This window comes from Zingiber officinale, chromosome 2B (genome assembly GCF_018446385.1).
Source record: "Zingiber officinale cultivar Zhangliang chromosome 2B, Zo_v1.1, whole genome shotgun sequence".
Classification (NCBI taxonomy): Eukaryota; Viridiplantae; Streptophyta; class Magnoliopsida; order Zingiberales; family Zingiberaceae; genus Zingiber; species Zingiber officinale.
This window is the reverse complement of record NC_055989.1, coordinates 143,611,552-143,631,622: the sequence shown is the minus strand read 5'-3', so window position 1 is coordinate 143,631,622 and position 20,071 is coordinate 143,611,552. Positions and strand designations below refer to the sequence as shown.

At 33.9% G+C, this 20,071-nt stretch overlaps 1 protein-coding gene across 4 annotated transcripts; it reads left to right on the top strand.

Moving 5' to 3' along the window:
• The first annotated feature begins 334 nt into the window (after positions 1 to 334).
• Positions 335 to 18,308, top strand: LOC122047549 (putative RNA-binding protein Luc7-like 2). Of its 4 annotated transcripts, XR_006130591.1 has the most exons (14): positions 335 to 653; positions 1,231 to 1,283; positions 2,269 to 2,437; positions 2,528 to 2,591; positions 5,165 to 5,244; positions 5,384 to 5,540; positions 6,868 to 6,929; positions 12,510 to 12,572; positions 15,295 to 15,353; positions 15,550 to 15,631; positions 15,836 to 15,892; positions 15,972 to 16,083; positions 17,389 to 17,438; positions 17,524 to 17,638. XR_006130591.1 is itself a non-coding variant. In XM_042608906.1 (13 exons), the coding sequence occupies exons 1-13, from the start codon at positions 825 to 827 to the stop codon at positions 17,980 to 17,982; spliced, it is 1,146 nt and encodes a 381-aa protein (XP_042464840.1). In that variant the 5' UTR covers positions 335 to 824; the 3' UTR covers positions 17,983 to 18,308. The 4 variants fall into 4 exon arrangements, 2 of the variants coding, with proteins under 2 accessions (XP_042464840.1, XP_042464839.1); XR_006130590.1 differs by having other exon boundaries at positions 15,836 to 16,083; XM_042608906.1 differs by lacking the exons at positions 15,836 to 15,892; positions 15,972 to 16,083 and adding an exon at positions 17,964 to 18,308 and having other exon boundaries at positions 335 to 866; positions 17,524 to 17,769.
• Positions 18,309 to 20,071: the final 1,763 nt, after the last annotated feature.

The window sequence follows — 20,071 nt, the reverse complement described above, 5'->3', positions numbered from 1 at the left end:
TGCAATGTTTTAGATAAAAAAAAAATCAAAAGGTACCCCTTGATCATTCTAAAAAAAACATGTTCTTTTTATTATTTTATTATTGCCCCTTTTTTTCCTCGTCTTTGTCTTCTTCATAGGATTTTTTTTTTTCGTCTTGCATTTTTTTTCTTCAATCAGGAGTAAAGAAAGCATACAATAAAAAGCCGAAAACAGTACGAAATAAATATTTATATTCTAAACTATTATTAATATATATATATATTAATATATACATATTATATATTGAACCCTAACGTATATTTAAATTGATAATAAATATATATTTACGATCTTGAGCTATATTTACATTAAATCCAATATTTTGTGAATTTTACGGAAAAAGGTCTTGTATTACAATACTGCTGGAGAGAGGGAGAAGTGATCTTCGTTCGTCGAACTCGAACTTCCCTAAAGCGAAGTTGTTGGGGCCTGGGGGGAAGAGACGGAGAAACCCTCGCCTGACACTGACCCTAGTGGAGGCGAGCATGGACGCCATCCGGAAGCAGCTCGATGTTCTCATGGGGGCCAATCGCAACGGAGACGTGACGGAGGTGAACCGCAAGTACCATGACCGCGACGTCTGCCGCCTATTCTTGTGCGGGCTTTGCCCCCACGACCTCTTCCAACTCACGGTGCTTTAGCTGAACTCCTGGAAAAACCTGCTGATTTTGAGTCTATCCGTTTCGTTTTCCGATCTACACGTTTTAGTTAGGGTTCTGCATATTCATGTGGTGCTGATTGAGTTATTTTGGTGCTTGGCTCTGGTAAAGCTGCAAGCTTTCTGATATCGTTGGTACTATGACATGCTACCTTGCCTTGGGAGTCTATTTTGTTTGTATATTGAGGTTAGTTTTTGGGGATATTCCTCTACATTTTGAATAATGTTTATGATTTTAACTTAGTGAAGAAAACTCTTCCATTTATGCGCTGGTGTTGAAAGGTAACTATCGGGGCTTATTATGCTTGCTCTTGGTGTAGTGTTGGCTGTGTAGTTTCGAATTGTCTACCTTGCTCATTCTTTTGAACTTTCAATTTTGTGTTTACTTTCCTGCTTTTCGAAATCCCTTCCTTTTGTTCAGATACGGTGTCTTCTTTAATATGTTAACTTGTTTTGTCTTTTGCATTCCGCCCTTGTCCTTCAAATTTTATCATTGGTAATTTTCTTTTCCACTTTCCATTCATTGATATCATGGCATTGGTTCATAACAGAAAATGGACATGGGTCCTTGTCCAAAGATTCACTCCTTGCAGCTGAGGAAAGAGTATCCTTTATGTTTGCAGAATAATGATGTATTTACATTGGTTTAATCACCACATTCTGGAAATTTTGATGTGGAATTCTAGCAAAGAGGTAAATAATTCAGCGTTCTAAATAAGTAGATTATTGTAAAAACTGTCACTGCAGATGCAATCATGGTGTAGGTTTTGTTACTTAAGTGTCAGCTTGATGCTTATACGGTGTCATTCATTTCTACCTCTTCGGCATCTTTGATGCTTTTCTATCTACTTAATTTTCAGATTAATAGCAACTCAAATGTAAATGTTTTGTCCTATGGGCTGATTGCAGATTACTTATTTCTATGTTAGTATACTTTATGTGATAAGCCATTATCAGATATTTCTCCTATTTTTTACTCGATTCATGACTGTTTTATCAATTAGGCAACACAATGCTGGTTTTGTGCTTAGTTGGCGGTTTTTGAAGTGAAATCAAGGATAACTCAAACTTCACTATGGCATATAATTTCAATTTAAGTCTGTTTAATCTTGATGCATTTCAGTATAATGTATAAAACTCTTTAATTTTGATAATATGAAGTATTTTAACATGTTGGATTAGTGCATTTGTATGCTATCGAATATTTTAAAACAGAGTAAACAGATAGTTTCAACTGGTTGAATAGGAATAAGGCCAAAAGTCAAGTCTTGGAAAAACAATGGCATTTTATGGGTTTGAACCAGTGATATCGGAACTGGGGAGGCTCCAATATGGTTTTCAAAACATTGATACTGGATAGATAATTATATAAAAGTGATGTCATGGTTAAAATTTCTACCTATTTTAAGCACATTCATTCACTTCTATTCTTGGTTGGAAACACCCCCATGGCAACCAGGTCTACATGGTTGTTTAATTTAGGATTCTGATAACTTTGCATATCACTTCTATTACATAATGCAATTCTTTGATTCCTCTTCTACTGCTGCCAAAGTACAAGATGCCTTTTCTTCCTCAACTTCTCTTAGCTATGAAGAAGGAAAAGCAAAAGGTGAACATAATTATGATAGAGAACTCGAAGATATGATAGAACGACTTATTGTTGAGTGTGAACGAAAAATTCAAAGAGCCCTCAAGCGTCTTGAGGATGAGGATGCTACGGCTGCTGTGGCAATATCTGTATCTAAGGTCACACAGGTAATTGATTCATTCTAGATTTGTATCATGTTATGTAATAATCATTAATCTAATATCTGGAATGAACTTATATAATGTTTTCTTATGTAGACACCTGAAGTCATGGAACTTTCAAAGCAAATAAAAGAGAAACTCAAGGAAGCTGATGCATTTGGTAACTGCTTCCTTTCATTCTCATGAATTTGTATTATTAAGCTGATTGTTGTGCTCAGAAATGAACTGATATTTATGATTATGCTTGCTGGCAAGGATATACTGTCATAAGAACATAAAAATTAAGGCAAGTACAACAAAATGTTGGCATGCGAATGAACACAATTTCACAATGGTTAGAATTTGTCGTTATAGAAAACTAAGGTGATATACCAAGTCGATTTGTAATCTGGAAGTGCTGAAGATATAGAGAGTTTGATGTAACCCCCATAACGTACACAGGATATAGGAAGATAGGTTTGTTCCCTTGCTCTTCCAAGCAAAGGGGTATTTTTGCTGTAGCTGATTATCTACACCAAGATCACAAAGAAACAGATAAATGATTATTTGGAGGTAACAGTGCATGGTGATATTCAATTTTTAGCCCATGACAACTACCATGGGGGTCAATTTAACTGGGCATTGTACAATTCACAACATGCCATTCTAGTGTCTGACTTACATTTTCCATAAGCAACAGTTCTTTGGAGAGACATAGCCTATAATGACCCTCAAGTTATTAAAGGCTGTCATTTTGATGTAGCATCATTACCATGCCAGATATATAATAATGCTTGATATCTTTGTAAATGTAGTTGAAGAATCCTAATTCGCTGGATCTGTCAAATATATTTTTGTGGATTAGAGGGGTATCTATAAAATAGTTTTAAATTAGTTGTGATTATTCAGATTTTGCTGTAATGTTTGAGAATCTGCAGATGAGTTTGAAACCATTTGCTACTGATTGGAACTTTTAGAAATGGATCTTATTGGCATATGATCAGGATTATTAATATTAGTTAGATTGAAGACTTCTTTTTTGCCTATAATGTTGCTTGTTGTTTCACTTTTATGTCTTTTTGTATCATGCTTTTTGTGGATTTGGGATGATTCATCGTTCTAAATCGAAACCGCATGCCTAGTTGTCTAGATCACCTAGGCAGTTCCTACTTAGTTTAGACACAGGGATCACTTTGCTTACTCAGTATGTGGTCCCTTTTAGGCAGGTCTTCTCAAAAGCAGCCAAGGTGTTCGACTCGGTGGTCTAGGCAGGTATAGTTGGACAAAAATGGTTCAGTTGTTAACCATTTCACTGCAGTATTAAAAATAATAAAGTGAGAAACGTAATGAAGAGGAATTTATGCTGACCTTTTTATTTAATAGTTTTTCTCCTAGTAGAGAGGAATATACCTACTATTGTGATTGACTAATTGTAAAGTCTAAACTAAGTTTTTGAATTTTTCTATTGTAGTATGAGGGTAATTGTTAGGGCTGTTCAAAAAAACCGGGAAACCGAAAATCGAACCGGAACCGATAGTTTACTGGTTCCGGTTTACCGGTTAACCGGTTAACCGGTTTTAACCGGTTCCGGTTAACCGGTTTTTACCGGTTTACCGGTTGGTTCCCGGTTTTGAATTTTTTTTACCGGTTTAACCAGTAAACCGGTAAAACTGGGACGGACAACTTGAGGAATTCGAGGACCAAGACAGAGTGCATAGGCGCGAGCAACTGGGCCATCCGGCTACAAACGAAGTGAAGCCGGTTCTGTTTCCTGTGACGTGCAAAGTTCTTCTTTTTTTTCACTTCTCCAATTTTCTTTTCTCCACCGCCTTTAAAAAAAAGAGTTTTTTTATTCTTCTGCTTTTCCCCAATATTTGATTTTAGGCTTTCATGAATCATGAGGCCTTGAAATTTCCATTCTGTTGACTTCGATTTATAAACACGAGCAAAACTCGAAAGAAAAAAAAGGAAGAAATACACACACAAAAAAAAAATCGAGGCGGAGACAAATCAAGGCGGGACCTGGTGAATCCGTAGCTTTCACGAGAAGTGGAAGGCATCAAGAAGAACGAAGAAGCATGGGGCAGGGCTGATGGTTGAAGGTCGGACCCGTGCTTGCCTGGCGCAGGCTCCGCCATAGCTCCGCCTTGCTGCGGGGCGGCACGCATCTGGCGAACGAGGGCGAGCTCGTAAGTGCGCCAAGGAGTCTCCCGGCGTCCGTCGCCGGAGGCGTAGAGACAAAACGTTGCATGGATGCAAGGAGTTCGGCTCGTGGCGGACTCCATGGTGCCCTTGCCGTACACGAGAGTCACTGTGTAACAATTTCTTTACCGATTCTCGGTTGGAACCGGTTAACCGACCGGAACCGGTTCAACCGAAACCGGTAGAACCGATAAGATACCGGTCGGTTAACCGGTTTTAAATAAATCATGATGAACCGGAATTAACCGAAACCGATAAACCGGTTAACCGACCGGTTGAACAGGCCTAGTAATTGTTATGTTATATTGTTATATATTTGCTGGCAATGTGCCTAGACAGACTTATGAATTTGTCTTTATGTATATCTTGTTTGATTGAATAACATAGTTATGAACTTGTGTGTTCTTTTGTGATTTGCGTTTTTTGTTAGTTGCAATGCAAAATATGAAGTGATTTATTGGTGTTATGTGTTAGTTATCAATTTCCATTTGTGATTGTAAAACAATCAAAATATGATTTTCTATTAGCGAACCTTTTGGTGTCTAAATGCAGATTTTGAAGGAAAGACTGACAGTAAAATACGAGTAATGGAATTGGTTGAAGAGCTCAAAGCCCAAAGAGCTGACAAACAGGTAACAGTTTACATGGTTATTGCTTAATTAATTCACCTAAACTTTTGTTGAGATTAAATATCTTTAATTTATGGAATGCAAGCATTTAATACAAAATTCTTTTTACCTGCACCAATGTCGTTCTTTATTCTTTCTGCAGTCCGTTCTTCTTCTTGATGCTTTCAACGTAGACAGGGCTTCTCTATCACTTCCCAATCCAAATCCTTCTCAACTACCATCCTTGCCTGTCGTCAATCCTCCAGATCCTCGTACACAAGAAATGATAAATGAAAAACTTAAGAAAGCAGAGGATCTTGGTATGCACCTGTCTTTTCTATTCTCTGTTCAATATCTAGTTTCCAGAGTCTCTTTTCGTACGTTTAGTTTGGATTTTTCCGAACATGAGGAAGTTTTAGCAAATGCAAAGCTTTATATCAGTTTTATCATTACAAACTTTCATTTTATTTACCATGATGTATGCTGGCTTGTTGCATTCACAGATGGAACAAGCATGGTAACATAATATGGGTCTTGAAGCTTTAGTATTGCCTTGTTTTTTGGTTTGTGGGAACCATCTGGCATAATTCTATATTTAAGGCTATTAACCATCAAAATTTTTTTTGTAAAATACAGAAAGTATCTGCATGTCTCATTCTTTGGTTGGCATCATGTTTTTATTGGCTTCATAGCTCCAAATTTTTTGCTGGCTATCCAAGAAGGACCACTTTGGATGAAAACTACCAGCCATCTTGATTTAAATTAGTCAGTGATTGTCAATATAATATAAAATATACTAGTGAAATATCTCCTTCAAATTGAACCATAAATATCCATGTATCTAAATTTATAGCGTGATGTAACAAGAACATTGAAAAATTATAGTGAAGTCATCAAACAGTTGTTCTTTCAAGGTGGTTTTCAGCTGCATTGCATTTCAAAGTTCTGTTTCTTCAAGTTGTCAAGTGGCATATTTCTTAAATGACAAGGAAATACATCAGGAATACGAGTTATCTAATTTCAAGAAAATATCCAGATTTCCTCATTCTTTTGCAACAGATGCCTTTTGACTTCCAAGATACAAGAAACTGAATGATCATTGCCATTCAACGAAACATCATTAACTGATTACTATGTCAAATTTAGACAAAATGACAAGCAATTCTCTCCTTAAAGACAAATATCTTTTACAACATGGCTAGAATTTTTCATACTAGGTCCAAATGACTTTGTTTCAGTTTTTAAAGACAAAGAAAACCCTATCAAAGTTTAGCTTGTTTTTTCTTTTTGGTTTGAACTGAACTTCATAATTTTAGTTTTAGATAGTCAATTCTTGCTTATTTTTGAATAAATTCTAATTCTAAAAATTTACTGACGTTGTAAAAGGAATTAGATATAACAGGTATAGCTTAAAAAATATTTGCTGATTGTTTTCTTCACATTGAGATTCTGAAAATACAATGGAGGGCAAAAAGTGGCAGAGTAGTTAGTAACTGTTAGAACTGCTGACAAAAAAAAATAATTGGAAAATTATGCCAATCTGTGGTTGGTCCAGATATTAAATATATTAGCTTTTGCATTCTTGAACACACAACTACTATTTTTTATTTTATTTTTGACATTTCTTTTCCTTTTCAAAATTGACAGGTGAGAGGGGAATGATAGACGAGGCTCAAAAAGCTCTAGAAGAAGCAGAGGCTATGAAAAAGGTTATTTTTTTTTTTTTGTCAATTATGGTTCAGACTAAACTAAACGTGCCTTCATATACTTTCTGTAGGATCGGTGCGGGGGGGGGGTGGGGGGGGGGAAGAGAGAGTGCGTTGAATCTCGATCTGTTCATTTTCATACGTTTCGTCGTTGTTTGTCTTTTTATTAGAGTTAGTACGCAGCGGAATATATAATAACAAAAGACAAGACAGAAAACACGAGGACTTTTACTTAGTTTTCAGCCCCTAGGGTCAGTACGTCCAAGGCCTATGCACTCAAACGTGAGTCCAATAGTGGTCTCCCTTTTGGAGGCAGAGAAACCCATCTTATAGTTTGAGGACAAGCACAAAAGATATTAAATGAATTGTAGACTTGTAAAAGAAATACAAACAAAATTGTCGCAGTTGATTCGGAAGTCTTGAGCGCAACATGCCCTTCCTGGAGCTTCCCTGGTCGTAGAGCTCCATAGCAAGTTCGTTTGATCGCAGAGACAAGTAGTAGAAGATGAAAGAAGTGATTCTTGAAGGCTCAGTTCGTCGCTGCTTATAAAGACATCTTCGGGCGCCTAGAAGGCCTTCCGAGTGCCTGTATTCAGCCTCATCCGATCCGAATTAGCCATGCTTATCCGCTGTCGCCCATAGTTGTTTCGGGTGCCCGGACCTCCGGGGCGCTCGGAACTGTCCAGGATGCTTGGAGCATTCCGGGCCCTTGGAACTGATGCCCGGACTTGTCTGGGTTGTTGGCTGCGTCGGGTTCACTTCTGTCTGCTTCCTTAATCTTGCTTCTAGCTCCAAGTTCATGTAAGACAAGCATACAACAACAAACAAGCAACCTAAATCTTATATCGTAAGTCTAGTTGATATATTAGGCTTACCTTTTGCTTGATGTCAACTCCTCCGAGACTTCACCAGCTAAGGTCTACTCCTTAGGATTTCACCACCTAGGGTTCACTCCAGGATTTCCCTTCACCAAGCCTCCAGTCCACCTTCCTAACCTTTATTTAGGACTTCTCATCTACCTAACCTTCAGTTATGACTAGTCATTTGATAGATTCTCACCTTACTAGTCATTTGGTACTAGACTTCTTTCTTCCAAACATCAAGTTCTGTTTGGATTAACCCTGGGTTAAACTTGACCAGACCTTGGTATATTGTTAATCATCAAAACCCCAGAGGGTAAGTTAGATTTTTTGGTGCTCTCTACACCGACAATCTCCCCTTTTTTTTTTATGTTTGACAATATGCTTAAGTTAGATTTAGGTCTTACCAAAATTGGCAGATTCTAAATGTTTTTAACTTAAGATTCAAACCCCTTTGACACACATCAAAAAGATTTACCTAAGTATTCTTTAGGTTTTACACCAACAATAACTTTTGAAAAGTTTTCAAAAAAATATTTCCAAAAGATTTTAGGTAAAGTTTATGGAAATTTTTATGAAAGACATACTTAAAGACATATTAATTTTTTAAAACACTTAGAATAGTTGATATAAAGAATTATTTTCAAAAATATTTTAAGTCCTTTAAGGATTTCCAAAATTTTTTGCTATATTGTAAAGAGTTTTCATAAATTTTTCAAAGAATTTTCAAAAGTTTTTCAAGAATTTTCAAAACATTTGCATGAATTTTGAAGACATTTTTCAATAAAAAAAAATTTAAACTATTTTTCAAAAAGTTTTGCAAAGCATTTTCATGAATTTTCAAAATATTTTCAAGATTTTTTCTTCTTTAATTTCAAGTAATTTTTAAAGAATTTTCAAAAAGTTTCAAAAGATTTTGCAAAGAATTTTCAAAGCCTTTCAAAACATTTTTAAGAATTTTTCAAAGTTATCTCCCCCTAAACCTTATATATCCTAGTTATCCTTGTTAATCACAAGGAAATCTATGTCTAGAGGACTAGGTTCTAGTGTTGACTTAGTGATGTAAACTTATATGTGTTGGTCAACAATCAAGATTTTTCAAAATACATAGATTTTTAAAAATTATATATTTCTACTATACTTAATTAAGCATGAATTTCATTAAAACATTATTACGTTGAATGACTATTTTGAAAATAATTATTAGAAAATAAATCCTAGGGATTTTGATTCTTTTTAAATATTTTCAATTTAATGGCCTTTGTCATCTCACTCATTCTAAATGTCTAAGTACAATCAAACATGATAACCTTAAGTTTCTATGAGATGATTTGTCAATTTTACTTATTTAAAATTTAGGTTTGAATTGGGAGATTGTTTGACCTTGTGTTAGATTTAAGTTTAACCGTTTAAATATATATTTAAAAAATTAGCTTCTAAACCATGGTGAGGCACAAAAACCTTTTTGGGTATCGGAGTAACAACCATTTTCTTAGATATTTAACATACTTATTGAAAAATTTTGGTTTAACTAGTCTAGGATGTAATGAGATAACTTTCCATTTAGCTAACTAAACCAAGCAGGGTATTGCTTACCCCACTTGACTGCCTAGACTAGGTTTCTCTAACATAATATCATCTCATCCCATCCTGGTACTATGTTGGACAAAAATCAAACTATCTTTTTCTTATCTAGCCATTCTAGATTAAGCAATAAAATAAGGTTAGTATGATGACATGGCATGACATAAACAAAATATTCAATTAAAATATATAAGCATGACAATTATGCTTTTGTGAAGTCAAACAATTGCCAATTGGTTTATAATAATGTATCAAATTCTCGATTTGATACATTTAACGTGAATCCGGGAAAATGTGTGAATTCAACCCACTTTGACACATTTGATTTTTATTAATTTTATTGTTTTATTTGGTAGAATTTTATTAATTAGTTCCATAATTATAAGGTGCATGATGATAATTAGTTATATAATTTAATTTTGGATAATTTAAATTTGGATTTGGATATTTTATTAATTGTTTAAATTTAATTATGATAATTAACTTTGAATCTTTTGAATTTAATTTCGTATTTTTTGGATTCAATTTTGAAATTATTGTTTACTTTATTATAATGATTTCTAAAGTTTAAATTCGGATTGTTTATTTAAATTTGAGTTAGTATTTTTAATATTTAAACTTTTATTTTCTGGATTTTTAAGATTTATTGTCAAATTTTTAGTATTTGAATTTAAATTTATAATATTTGTATTATTAAGAATAGATTTTATCTTATTAAGTATAAATATTTTCTTTTGAATTTCTTTTATTTGGATATTTAGTGTTTGAATTCTTAAAGTCATTATTAAGATGAGAATTTCTTTTATTAAAATTTAAAATTTTATTTTTTGAGTTTTTAAGATTTAAAATTTTCCTTAGAATTATCTTGATTAATAATTAATTTTGAATGAATTTAATTATCTAAATTTTAATTATTTAATTTGTATTATTTTGAGATTTATCTTCATTATTTGAATTATTAATTAAATTTGAATGTATTAGATTTGATTTATCCAAATTAGGTTTATCTTTGTTGATTAGAGAAAAGATTTTAGCCAAATTATAATTTATTTTTTATCTAGATCTATATTAACTTGATAATTTTCTTGATTAATTATGTCTGAATTTTTAAGATTTAAACTTGAGTTTATCTTAACATTTGAATTAATTAACTTATTATTCATTTCTGAATTTTTAAGACTTATATTTGAATTTTTCAGAATTATTAATGATTAAATTAGATTTATCAAATGACTTATTAATTAGGTTCGGATTTGAAATTTTATTAATTAACTTATTTGAATTTTTATTAATTAAATTATTATTTAAATTCGGTTTTAAATTTTTATTAATATTCAGATTTTCTAAATTAATTAAATTTGAATTTTTATTCATATTCACATTTTTAGAATTTGAAAGTTTAAAATCTAATCTATCATGCAAATTATCTACTTTAATACAAGAATTTAAGCGAATTAATTTATCATGCGAATTCACAAAGGCATTTTCTTAAATAATATTATTGACCTGAATCACAACCTCTAATTTTGTGGATTCCTTCTTTCTCTTCTTCTTCGAGCATTGATTTCTATAGTGTTCGAATTTCTGACACTTGAAGCACATGATGTACTTTTTGTTCCTTCGGCCTCTTGGCATCATTTCCTCCTTTGTCGCTCGTGGTGTCGTTCGAATCTTACAAGTAGAGCACTTGTTTTTATAGTGTCATCTCTCAGCATGTGAAACATATAATATGTAATATGGAACTTAAATAACATTATTAAAATTTAGACCTTGCTCCCCTTCAATTCGTATTCGTAGTCTCCTTGCTCCTTAGGCAGTTAGTCCAATCACATCCTCATGCTTTGATACCAATTGTAAGATCGGTGCGGTCAAGGGGGGAGGGGGTGAATCTCGATCCGTTCATTTTCGTGCGTTTGGTCGTTGTTCGTCTTTCTATCAGAGTTAGTATGCAACAGAATATATAATAATAAAAGACAAGAAAGAAAACATGAGGACTTATACTTGGTTCCCAATCCCCCTGGTTAGTACGTCCAAGGTCTACGCTCTCAAGCATGAGTCTACTATTGGTCTCCTTTCTGGAAGCTTTTTGGAGGTGGTCTTACAGTTTAAGTATAAGCACAAAAGATATTAAATGAGTTACAGACTTGTAAAATAAATACAAATAAAAATGTCACGGTCGATCCGAAAGTCCTGAGCGCAGTGCACCCTTCCTGTAGCTTCCTTGGTAGTAAAGTTTTGCAACACGTTCGTCTGATCGCAGAGACAGAGAGTAGAAGATGCAAGAAGTGATTCTCTAAGGCTCTTCTCGTCGCGGCTTATAAAGACATCTCTAGGCGCCTAAATTCAACCTCATTCGATCTGAATTAGTCACGCTTATCCGCCGTTGACCTTATCCCGTTCCAGGCGTCCGGTGTCCCGAAACTGTCTGGAGCACCTGAAACCGTCCGGGTTGTTGGCTGTGTTTGGTTCGCATATGTCTCCTTCCCCAGTCTTGCTTCTAGGTCCCTGCAAGACAAACATACAACAACAACAAGTAACCTAAGTCTTATATTGTAAGTCTAATCGACCTACTAGACTTACCTTTTGCTTGGAGTCAACTCCTTCAAGACTTTATCACCTAACGGCTACTCCTTAGGATTTCACCACCTATGGTTCACTCTCCTAGGATTTTCTTTGCCAAACCTCTAGACCTCCAGAGTTGCTTGGACTTATCCTTGCCTAACCTCTAGTTAGGACTAGTCACTCGGTAGACTTCTCATCTGCCTAACTTCTAGTTAGGACTTACCATTGTCTAACTTCTAGTTAAGACTAGTCACTCGGTAGATTTCTCACGTGTCTAACTTCCAGTTAGGATTAGTCACTAGCTAAACTTCTCACCTTACTAATCATTTGGTCAACTCCGACTTGATTACTCTCTTTCAAACATCAAGTTCTGTTTGGATCAACCCTTGGCCAAAATTGACCGGACCTTGGTATATTGTTAAATATCAAAACCCTAGAGGGTAAGTTAGATTATCTAGTGCTCCTTGCACCATGCCACTGGATCTTCTTTTATTCAAATTGTCTACCATGATGACTGTATATCTTGTTTTGTTCAGTTATTATCTCACCACAAATTTTATTTTATTCCTTTATTCAGCTTGGCGTGCGACAGGAGCCAGTCCAAGAACCATCAAAGTATAGTGCTGCTGATGTTAGAATTGTAAGTTTAATTCACTGAAAAATTTAGTTTGTAGCAAGAGTTTTTCATTTGATATAATTGATAATTTGAACTCTACAAAATCCTATCATGCCTAACTATGGTGCTTTTATTGTGTTTCTAGGTTCTAGTTCACTTTGTGCATTTCTGTAGCAATGTAAATATAATTTTTCATATGGAGATAATTTTATGCGAATACCAGCATACGCACTATCCTTAAACTCCTGTTTACAGCAGAACTTGTTCAAAAATCCATTCTAGTGTGTATAGTGGTAACAACTCGCAGGTCTTTTAATAAATATGAGTTGGCCGAGTTTTTTTCTCTTATTATTATTGCTTTAGTATAAGATAGACATGGATTATATTTTTTTTTAACCTTTGTTGGAAATTAGAATATGCAGGGTCATACCATATTCCAATCTGTCAAAATTGGTTTCATTTGATGCCAAACTATGGAATTCGTAGATATGCAGTTTGTCTAGGTATATCATTATTTCTTCAGGATTTCTTGTGTTATTTCGTCCAAAATGACATTGGCCCATTGATCCAAAGATCAATTTGATGTCAATCTACTTTTACAATTGTAGTTATGCAGTATTGTCTAATAATTCTCCATTTTCTTTCATCTGGAGTTGATTATGGTGTCAGTTACTTAAGAGTTTTATTAACAACATTAATAAAGGCAGGAAATATGGTTTATGCAATTATTTGTGATTGTTTAACACTCCCACACCCGTTGAGATGACATGGCATCAAATTGATTTTCATTGACAACGTAGCCTTGTGTAACATATTGGTACTTGAATTCATGAAATACATATGAAAGCTTTGTTAGCTTTCACTAATTATTGTAATCAGCTAAGGGATAAGGGCTGTACTAGGTGTTGAGTTGGAACCTTGCACTGCCATGATATATTATGAACCTATCCTGAGTCATGCCAGTTTGAAAAAGAACAAATCTGTTGATTAGTTAAATAAATTACAAGTAACCATGCTTAGTTTGATGTTTTGGCAATGTCAAACAAGAATAGGACAGAAGTTGTAAATGAACTCCTATTAAGAAGCTGCTTTGACATAGAACATTAGGAACATATCACCAATCTTTTGCTGGCAATTTCTCCTGATTGTGCCCCTCAGTTGGCATTTTCATGCAAGAGAAAAAGAATTTTTAAATAAAGGTTCGTAAGACATGGTTATAGTTCACTATATTGTTGCTAGGCAATAAAATAAAAACAATATATATATTTTTTGTTTTAAGAAAGATCTACAACTATATTATTAATTTTATTTGCATCCTTGTCCTCCATCAAGAACAACTAGACTGTGGACGATTTGTTGTCATCCTTGTTTGGTCGCCCCTTCAAACATACAAGGAAAAATTGCATTGTCATTTTCTTTTGGCCCTCAGAGTATTGTCCATTAGCCTCATCATCATTTTTTGTCCATCCATTGCAATGAATGAGGAACATGAAACGTGTTCCTAATTTCAGTTATTAATTAGTCTTCTGGGGCTCTGCTTAAAGAGACTATATCCTCAAAAGGTTGATCTCTAAACGAGGTTGAGAATTTAGTTGTTATATGATTTGTGGCAATATTGAATGCTTCTTTAAGGAGGTAAGTTATTAGGCAGCTCTTTTGGGCTTAATATTGAGGCTTGATTCTTTAATCTCAAGAGTAGGGTCACCAACTGAGGTAATATCTTGGGGTGTTGAGGTTGGCTGCATCACTAGATCTCTGATGTCCTTCGCTAGTTAAGACAAGTCATCAACTCTCTATCTCTTGATTTTTCTAGAGTTCTCTTTAGGCTAATTTAAATGTTCTTTAATATATCCTTAAATGATGGAAAAGATTCTAGATCAGTTTGAATAGAATTGTAGAGGGAGAGATTGGGAGACATTTGTCCCCACATTGCCGGGTCATCCAATGCAACATCTGCATTGGCAAGTGACCATTGCCACATGTCTGAGCTGATTATAGCCCTTGTTTGTGTCTTGTTATTCTCATGTTTTTTATTTTTTTTTTCAGTTTTTATGCTGCCATCTGTTTCACTTCTTTGCTTTAATTCTTTCTCCCACGCTTGATTGGTATTGGTGCCATCGACACTGTTGTTCTTTATCTGAGGAATGTTGATTGCTATTTTTGAACTTTCTGCACGAGAAAATGAAAAAGGCTTTTCTTTCACTTATTGATTTAGAATTAATCAGCTGAAAATTCATACTATTTCAAGACCTCTAGATCAAGTTTTCTTTAAAGAAATTGTCATTTCAGTTATATCAAAGCAAGAAACCAATGAGAAAGTCATTGATTTTATGGTGCGGGCTTTATATCTTTAGACATTGAAGTGGAATAAAAATGTTTTGTTATCTATAAGTCCATTGGTTGATGAAAACCTAGGAAGACAAAACAAAATTCAGTGATAGTGTTTGAGTTTAAATATTGCCTTTGGAATAATTTACACTGACAGTTTATATTTGTTTGTGCCTGTAACAGTAAGGTTATTTATAGGAAGTTTTGAGTTTCACTTGACTGTTTAACCCTACAGAGTAGTTGTTGCTTTCACAGTCTTGGTAAAGTAAACTTGGTTTCTGTTCAGATGTCTATTTTCTATTTTGCTATTGTTTGAAGATTTAGTTGCAAATGATCTTTTAAGAGATAATTCTATTTTTTTTCAATTTATCAACTCTACAAGCGACATACCCTAATGCTTTCTGGGGTTATTTTGCAGACTGATCAGAAATTGCGTGTTTGTGACATTTGTGGAGCATTCTTGAGTGTCTATGACAAGTAATTCTCTCAAATGAAATTATTATCAATTTCCTTGTGAATATGCATGTTAGTCATTGCAAGTTCTGCCATTTGGCATAGTTTTATCATGGCATTCTTTAAGTTATGAGGTGATAACATGCTATTAGACCTAAGAAAATTTAGGAGTTTTGGGTTCTCAATTAGCCGGTTAAATATTCATTTTTTGGTTGTGCAGTGATCGTCGATTGGCAGATCATTTTGGGGGGAAACTTCACCTTGGATATATTCAAATCCGTGAAAAACTAGCGGAACTCCAGGTAATCATAGGAACTCCTCTCTTTACACTTGTTTTCTGAACTATTCTTCTGTTCATACGTGGAACTTTCTACCTTGTTTTGGTAAATAATGCACTATGTACACTTAAAATTTGGGTCTTATTTAACAATCCTAGCTCTATTGCCTTTTCAGTTTGTCCTTTTACTAATTATCTTTGAAGTTCAAACTTTGAAAATTTTGATCAGGTGATGATATAATGTTTGACATTCTGCAATAAAGAGTTTCTCTTATTTTTGGCATCAGTGAGTTTCCTTATCTCAGTTGAAAGATCACCATGTGGTTTTGTTGAGTTTCTACTTCACTTGTTTAATTGGCTAGTAGACTGGATTTGGGAGGGGACCATCGAAATAGCGAAGGATGGTCATATATGGGAATCAAGATTACTTATGGTGGTATCCCTCATGAACAAACTGCAATCCCTAAGTCAAAAGCTGTAAGCTGATGAATAGTAAAGCATATTAAAATTGGTAGCAAACAATCGTGTTCTTTTCATTTTATTTCTATCTATTTGTTCTTCAATGTGGATTGGTAACTTTAGATTCGATGCTGGAAACTAATTAATTTAACAGCTTTTGTTTGGTTAATTATGGTCATTCTAATAATGCATCAATTAATGTATTTCTTTGTAGCATCTATTTTTTTACATTTGGCAATCTTGTTGGAGTTTACACTTTTGAATGACACTTTGACTTTTAGCATTTACATTATTATATGAATAATAGTGTCATCATCTGATAGAAAAGAGTGTTTATACTTCACTCTTTGTTGGATGATATTCATGTTTTCTGGAATATCATTTTCAAGAAAGTTCCATAGGAAAAATAAGAAATTATACTTGATGTTGAATAATAAATATTTCCTGGAACAACTAATACAAATCCCTCTACATGATGGAACACAATGTAATAAATGGTAAAATGGCAATCAGATAGTGTTCTCAAGATCAACAAGTTTGTTTCTCGAGGAACCAGTTGTCTTTATTTCTTGAGTAAAAAGGGCATTAGGTGCACGAAGCTCCTGGCAATGCAGGGTCTCGGAGAATTCAGTGTGGGTGTTGACAGCAATGTGCACCCTTCTTTGCAAGAGATTGTTCCCAAGACTCGAACCCGCGTTGCGTCAAGGCTCCCATTCAACTTGTCTTTATTTCTTGAGCAACTGAAAGAAATAATGGTGTTTCTATTCACCATAAACAATTTTATTTACGTCGGACATGAGCTTAAGTCATCAGTCGAACAAGTGGTTATGTGGTCGCAAATTATTTTTATATTAGTAGTGTATTAGTTGTGTCCGGTTTAATATCTTTGGAATAGATTATTCATGAAGTATGCTTAAAAAGGTCACACTTGGATCATCATACTTTTTGGGAATTTAGTTGCAAAGTGTTCGAGTACTCAGATATTGAATCAGAATATGGCAACAATGAAGCATTTAGTTATCGATAAGTGTTATTATCTGATATTTTTATTATTATTTGTTATCATTATAGCTATACATTGTTTATTGATTATACATTTTATGCAGAAAACGAGTATTAAATTATTTCGCCTTGTGTTTTTTTTTTCAAAATCTTGATTTTAACTTATGTGAAGCAGTGCCTTGGGCATTCTATCTAATTCTTTTCTCTGAATTGATTTTTGACTTATTAAATTTTTGCTCGTTTATCCTGGCTGGCAATAAATCGAATCAGGCAGTTCGTTCATTTTTTAAACCAATGCTTCTTCACAATTTATTTTGCCAGGAAGAGAGAAACAAGAAGCGGAAGGTCGATCGGACTGAAGATGATAGAAGGTATTCTTTTTCTTTGCCTTTATTTCCTTGGGTAAAATAGATATTTCAACTGTTTTTTCATAATGTGTCCCAATTCATGCTTTAGATCGAAAGAACGAAGTAGGGATCATAAGAGGTCTGGAAGCAAGGATCGAGATGTTGAGAGAGACACTCGAGTTGATAATCGAGATAGAGGAAGAGAATATGATCGTCGAAGCAGGGACCAGGATCGGCACGATAGAGATCGTAGGGATCGAGATAGAGAATCAGACCAGTCTCGTAGCTACAATTCAAGGAGTAGGCGATCACGTTCTCGCTCAAAGGATCGCACTAGAGATTATGATCGGCATAGGTAATTTTCATAGCCACTGATAGGATCTTTACAGCAGCTACCATAAGTTTGACGATATTTGGATGTTTTTGCCTCGCTTTCAATATCTTTTGGCTTCCAATTTCCCATTCCCCTTGTTTGTGGCAAAGATCCTCTTGTAACCTCTGCTCGAGCTAAATACTCCATTTGAAATGTCTATCTTCGACTTGTTACAGGCGTCATGGAAGGTACTGAGTGTTCGATCGAGGAACCCAGATTCTGCTATGGACTGCTTAGGATTTGGATGAGTCTGTGTTGCAATGGCGATACTATATCTTGTTCTCGCTGCATCGATCAATGGTCTGATATCAAAATATTGAATGTTACTGATTAAAGAGGGCAGGTGAATCCAGAGAGAAAAACAATTGTGTTTTTTCATTTTGTGATCGAAAAGGGTAGTTTGTTTAGATTTGGCATGAAATGTGATTGTTAAACAATCTTGTTATTAGAGAACTTTTTGCAGCACATTGATGATGGTTAAGATACAAGTGGAGTTTGGCTGTGCCCACAGTTTGATCTAACGATGCAATTCGCATGTTTGTTAATTCGGCTTTTTACCAAATCAGCAAGTTTTTTGAAATTACTAAATCATAATACGTATTATTTTTTGTTTATCTTTATAATTGATTGATTTTTTTTATTAGTGGAATTAATTTTGTTCTATTTCGAAAAGTTGAAAGTTTGATTAAATTAGTTACTAAATATTTTAAATTAGTTGATGAATCAAATAATTTTGGATTAATATGAAATTAATTTCTACTGTTTAATTATTTATTTTGATTATATTTATGTCGTTAAATGTTAATTTAATTAAATATATTAAAAATAATAATATTTTAAACATAATTTGTTATAAATTTGTTTGAAAAATTTAATCCGTGTTTAAAAAATTATTATTCTCAATATATTTGATCAAATAAATATTTGAGAGCATGGATATAATCAGGAGAGAGATGGACATATAAAAATTAGTTTTAGAGCAATGATATGTTCAAGAAAAAAAACTTATGAAAAAGTTCAAGGATAGACACATAAGGTTATGACCCACCATTTCATTTTTTGTGGATTTCATTATTTTATGTGTCTATTTTTGAACTTTTCCTTGAATTTTTTTTTCCTTGAGCATATCATTTTTCTTAGTTTTATATTAATTTGAGAATATTTGGTCTATCCACCGATTTGAACTAAACGACCTTAGATTAACTTAAAACTAGTTTCTATGTGTTCGCCTACTATTTTATAATAACTGTGATACTTTTAATTGGTCTATTTCTCTTTCAAAACTATGGATTAAACCTTTGTTACACTCTAATATTCATTTAATCTTAGGACTTAATTCTCTTATTGCTTCGGACCGCTTTATTACTTACTAAAGACTATGCTCTTTTTCTATCCAATCTCATTGTCTCCCCCATTATCTCAGATTATCCTTCTATCATGTGAAAGCATGACGATACCCCTCATACTTCTACTTCAACTACTAATCCTGACATTTCTATTTTTCCAATTGCTCCTACTATATTTAATAATGAGTCATGTCAATGTTCTATTAAAAACCCATCATGTGCAGGTTCTTGTTTAGTAACACATGAGTCCCCAGGGCGTAGCACAGTTGGGGGTGCATTGTCTTGTGGTCGAGAGGTCTAGGGTTTGATCCTCGGGGTGTCATGATCTGGGGTTAATGTCTCTGCCATGCGCTTTCAACTATGTAGCTACATTTACCTCCCTCCGTATCCATGGGACCGACTCTAGAGGGGTCGTTGATGTGACGGCTGGTTCCACATTTTTTTGTTTAATAACACAGGAATACTCATGTGCTTTGGCTATCCATGACTTATAGAACAACTAGCAATACTTGGTTGTACAAGCCTTTGTCTAAAAGAACTTTCATAGAAGAAGACCTTAGTAACAACATTTAAATATTCCAGAAGACTTACTATCTTCAACAACTTTGCTTAACTTAGTAAATACACAACCAGATCTAGATCATTTGATTTCCAAATTAGAAAAACTAGAAATCATAGGAGAAAATCCTATGAAATATTAAGATAAAGATAGGATCAATTGCAAATTAGCAATAATAAATTCAAATCTTACCATAAAAGCATAAGACTTACGATATTCAAATTAGGAAAAAAAAAAAGAATGTGCAATGCATATTAAGCAATTACTTAACCTTAGAGCAATTCAAATATATATGTCTAGACATAGGAGTCTAGCTTTTATAGTAAATAAAGAATCCAAACAAAAACATGAACAATCTAGGATGATCTTTAATTTATGT

Bases quoted from the DNA above. Each gene is read 5' to 3' on its own strand.
- LOC122047549 (XM_042608905.1), top strand. From the start codon at position 507: ATGGACGCCATCCGGAAGCAGCTCGATGTTCTCATGGGGGCCAATCGC. The intron at 654-1,230 runs GTGCTTTAGCTG...GGTTCATAACAG, and splicing joins ACGACCTCTTCCAACTCACG to AAAATGGACATGGGTCCTTG. The intron at 2,592-5,164 runs GTAACTGCTTCC...GTCTAAATGCAG, and splicing joins CAAGGAAGCTGATGCATTTG to ATTTTGAAGGAAAGACTGAC.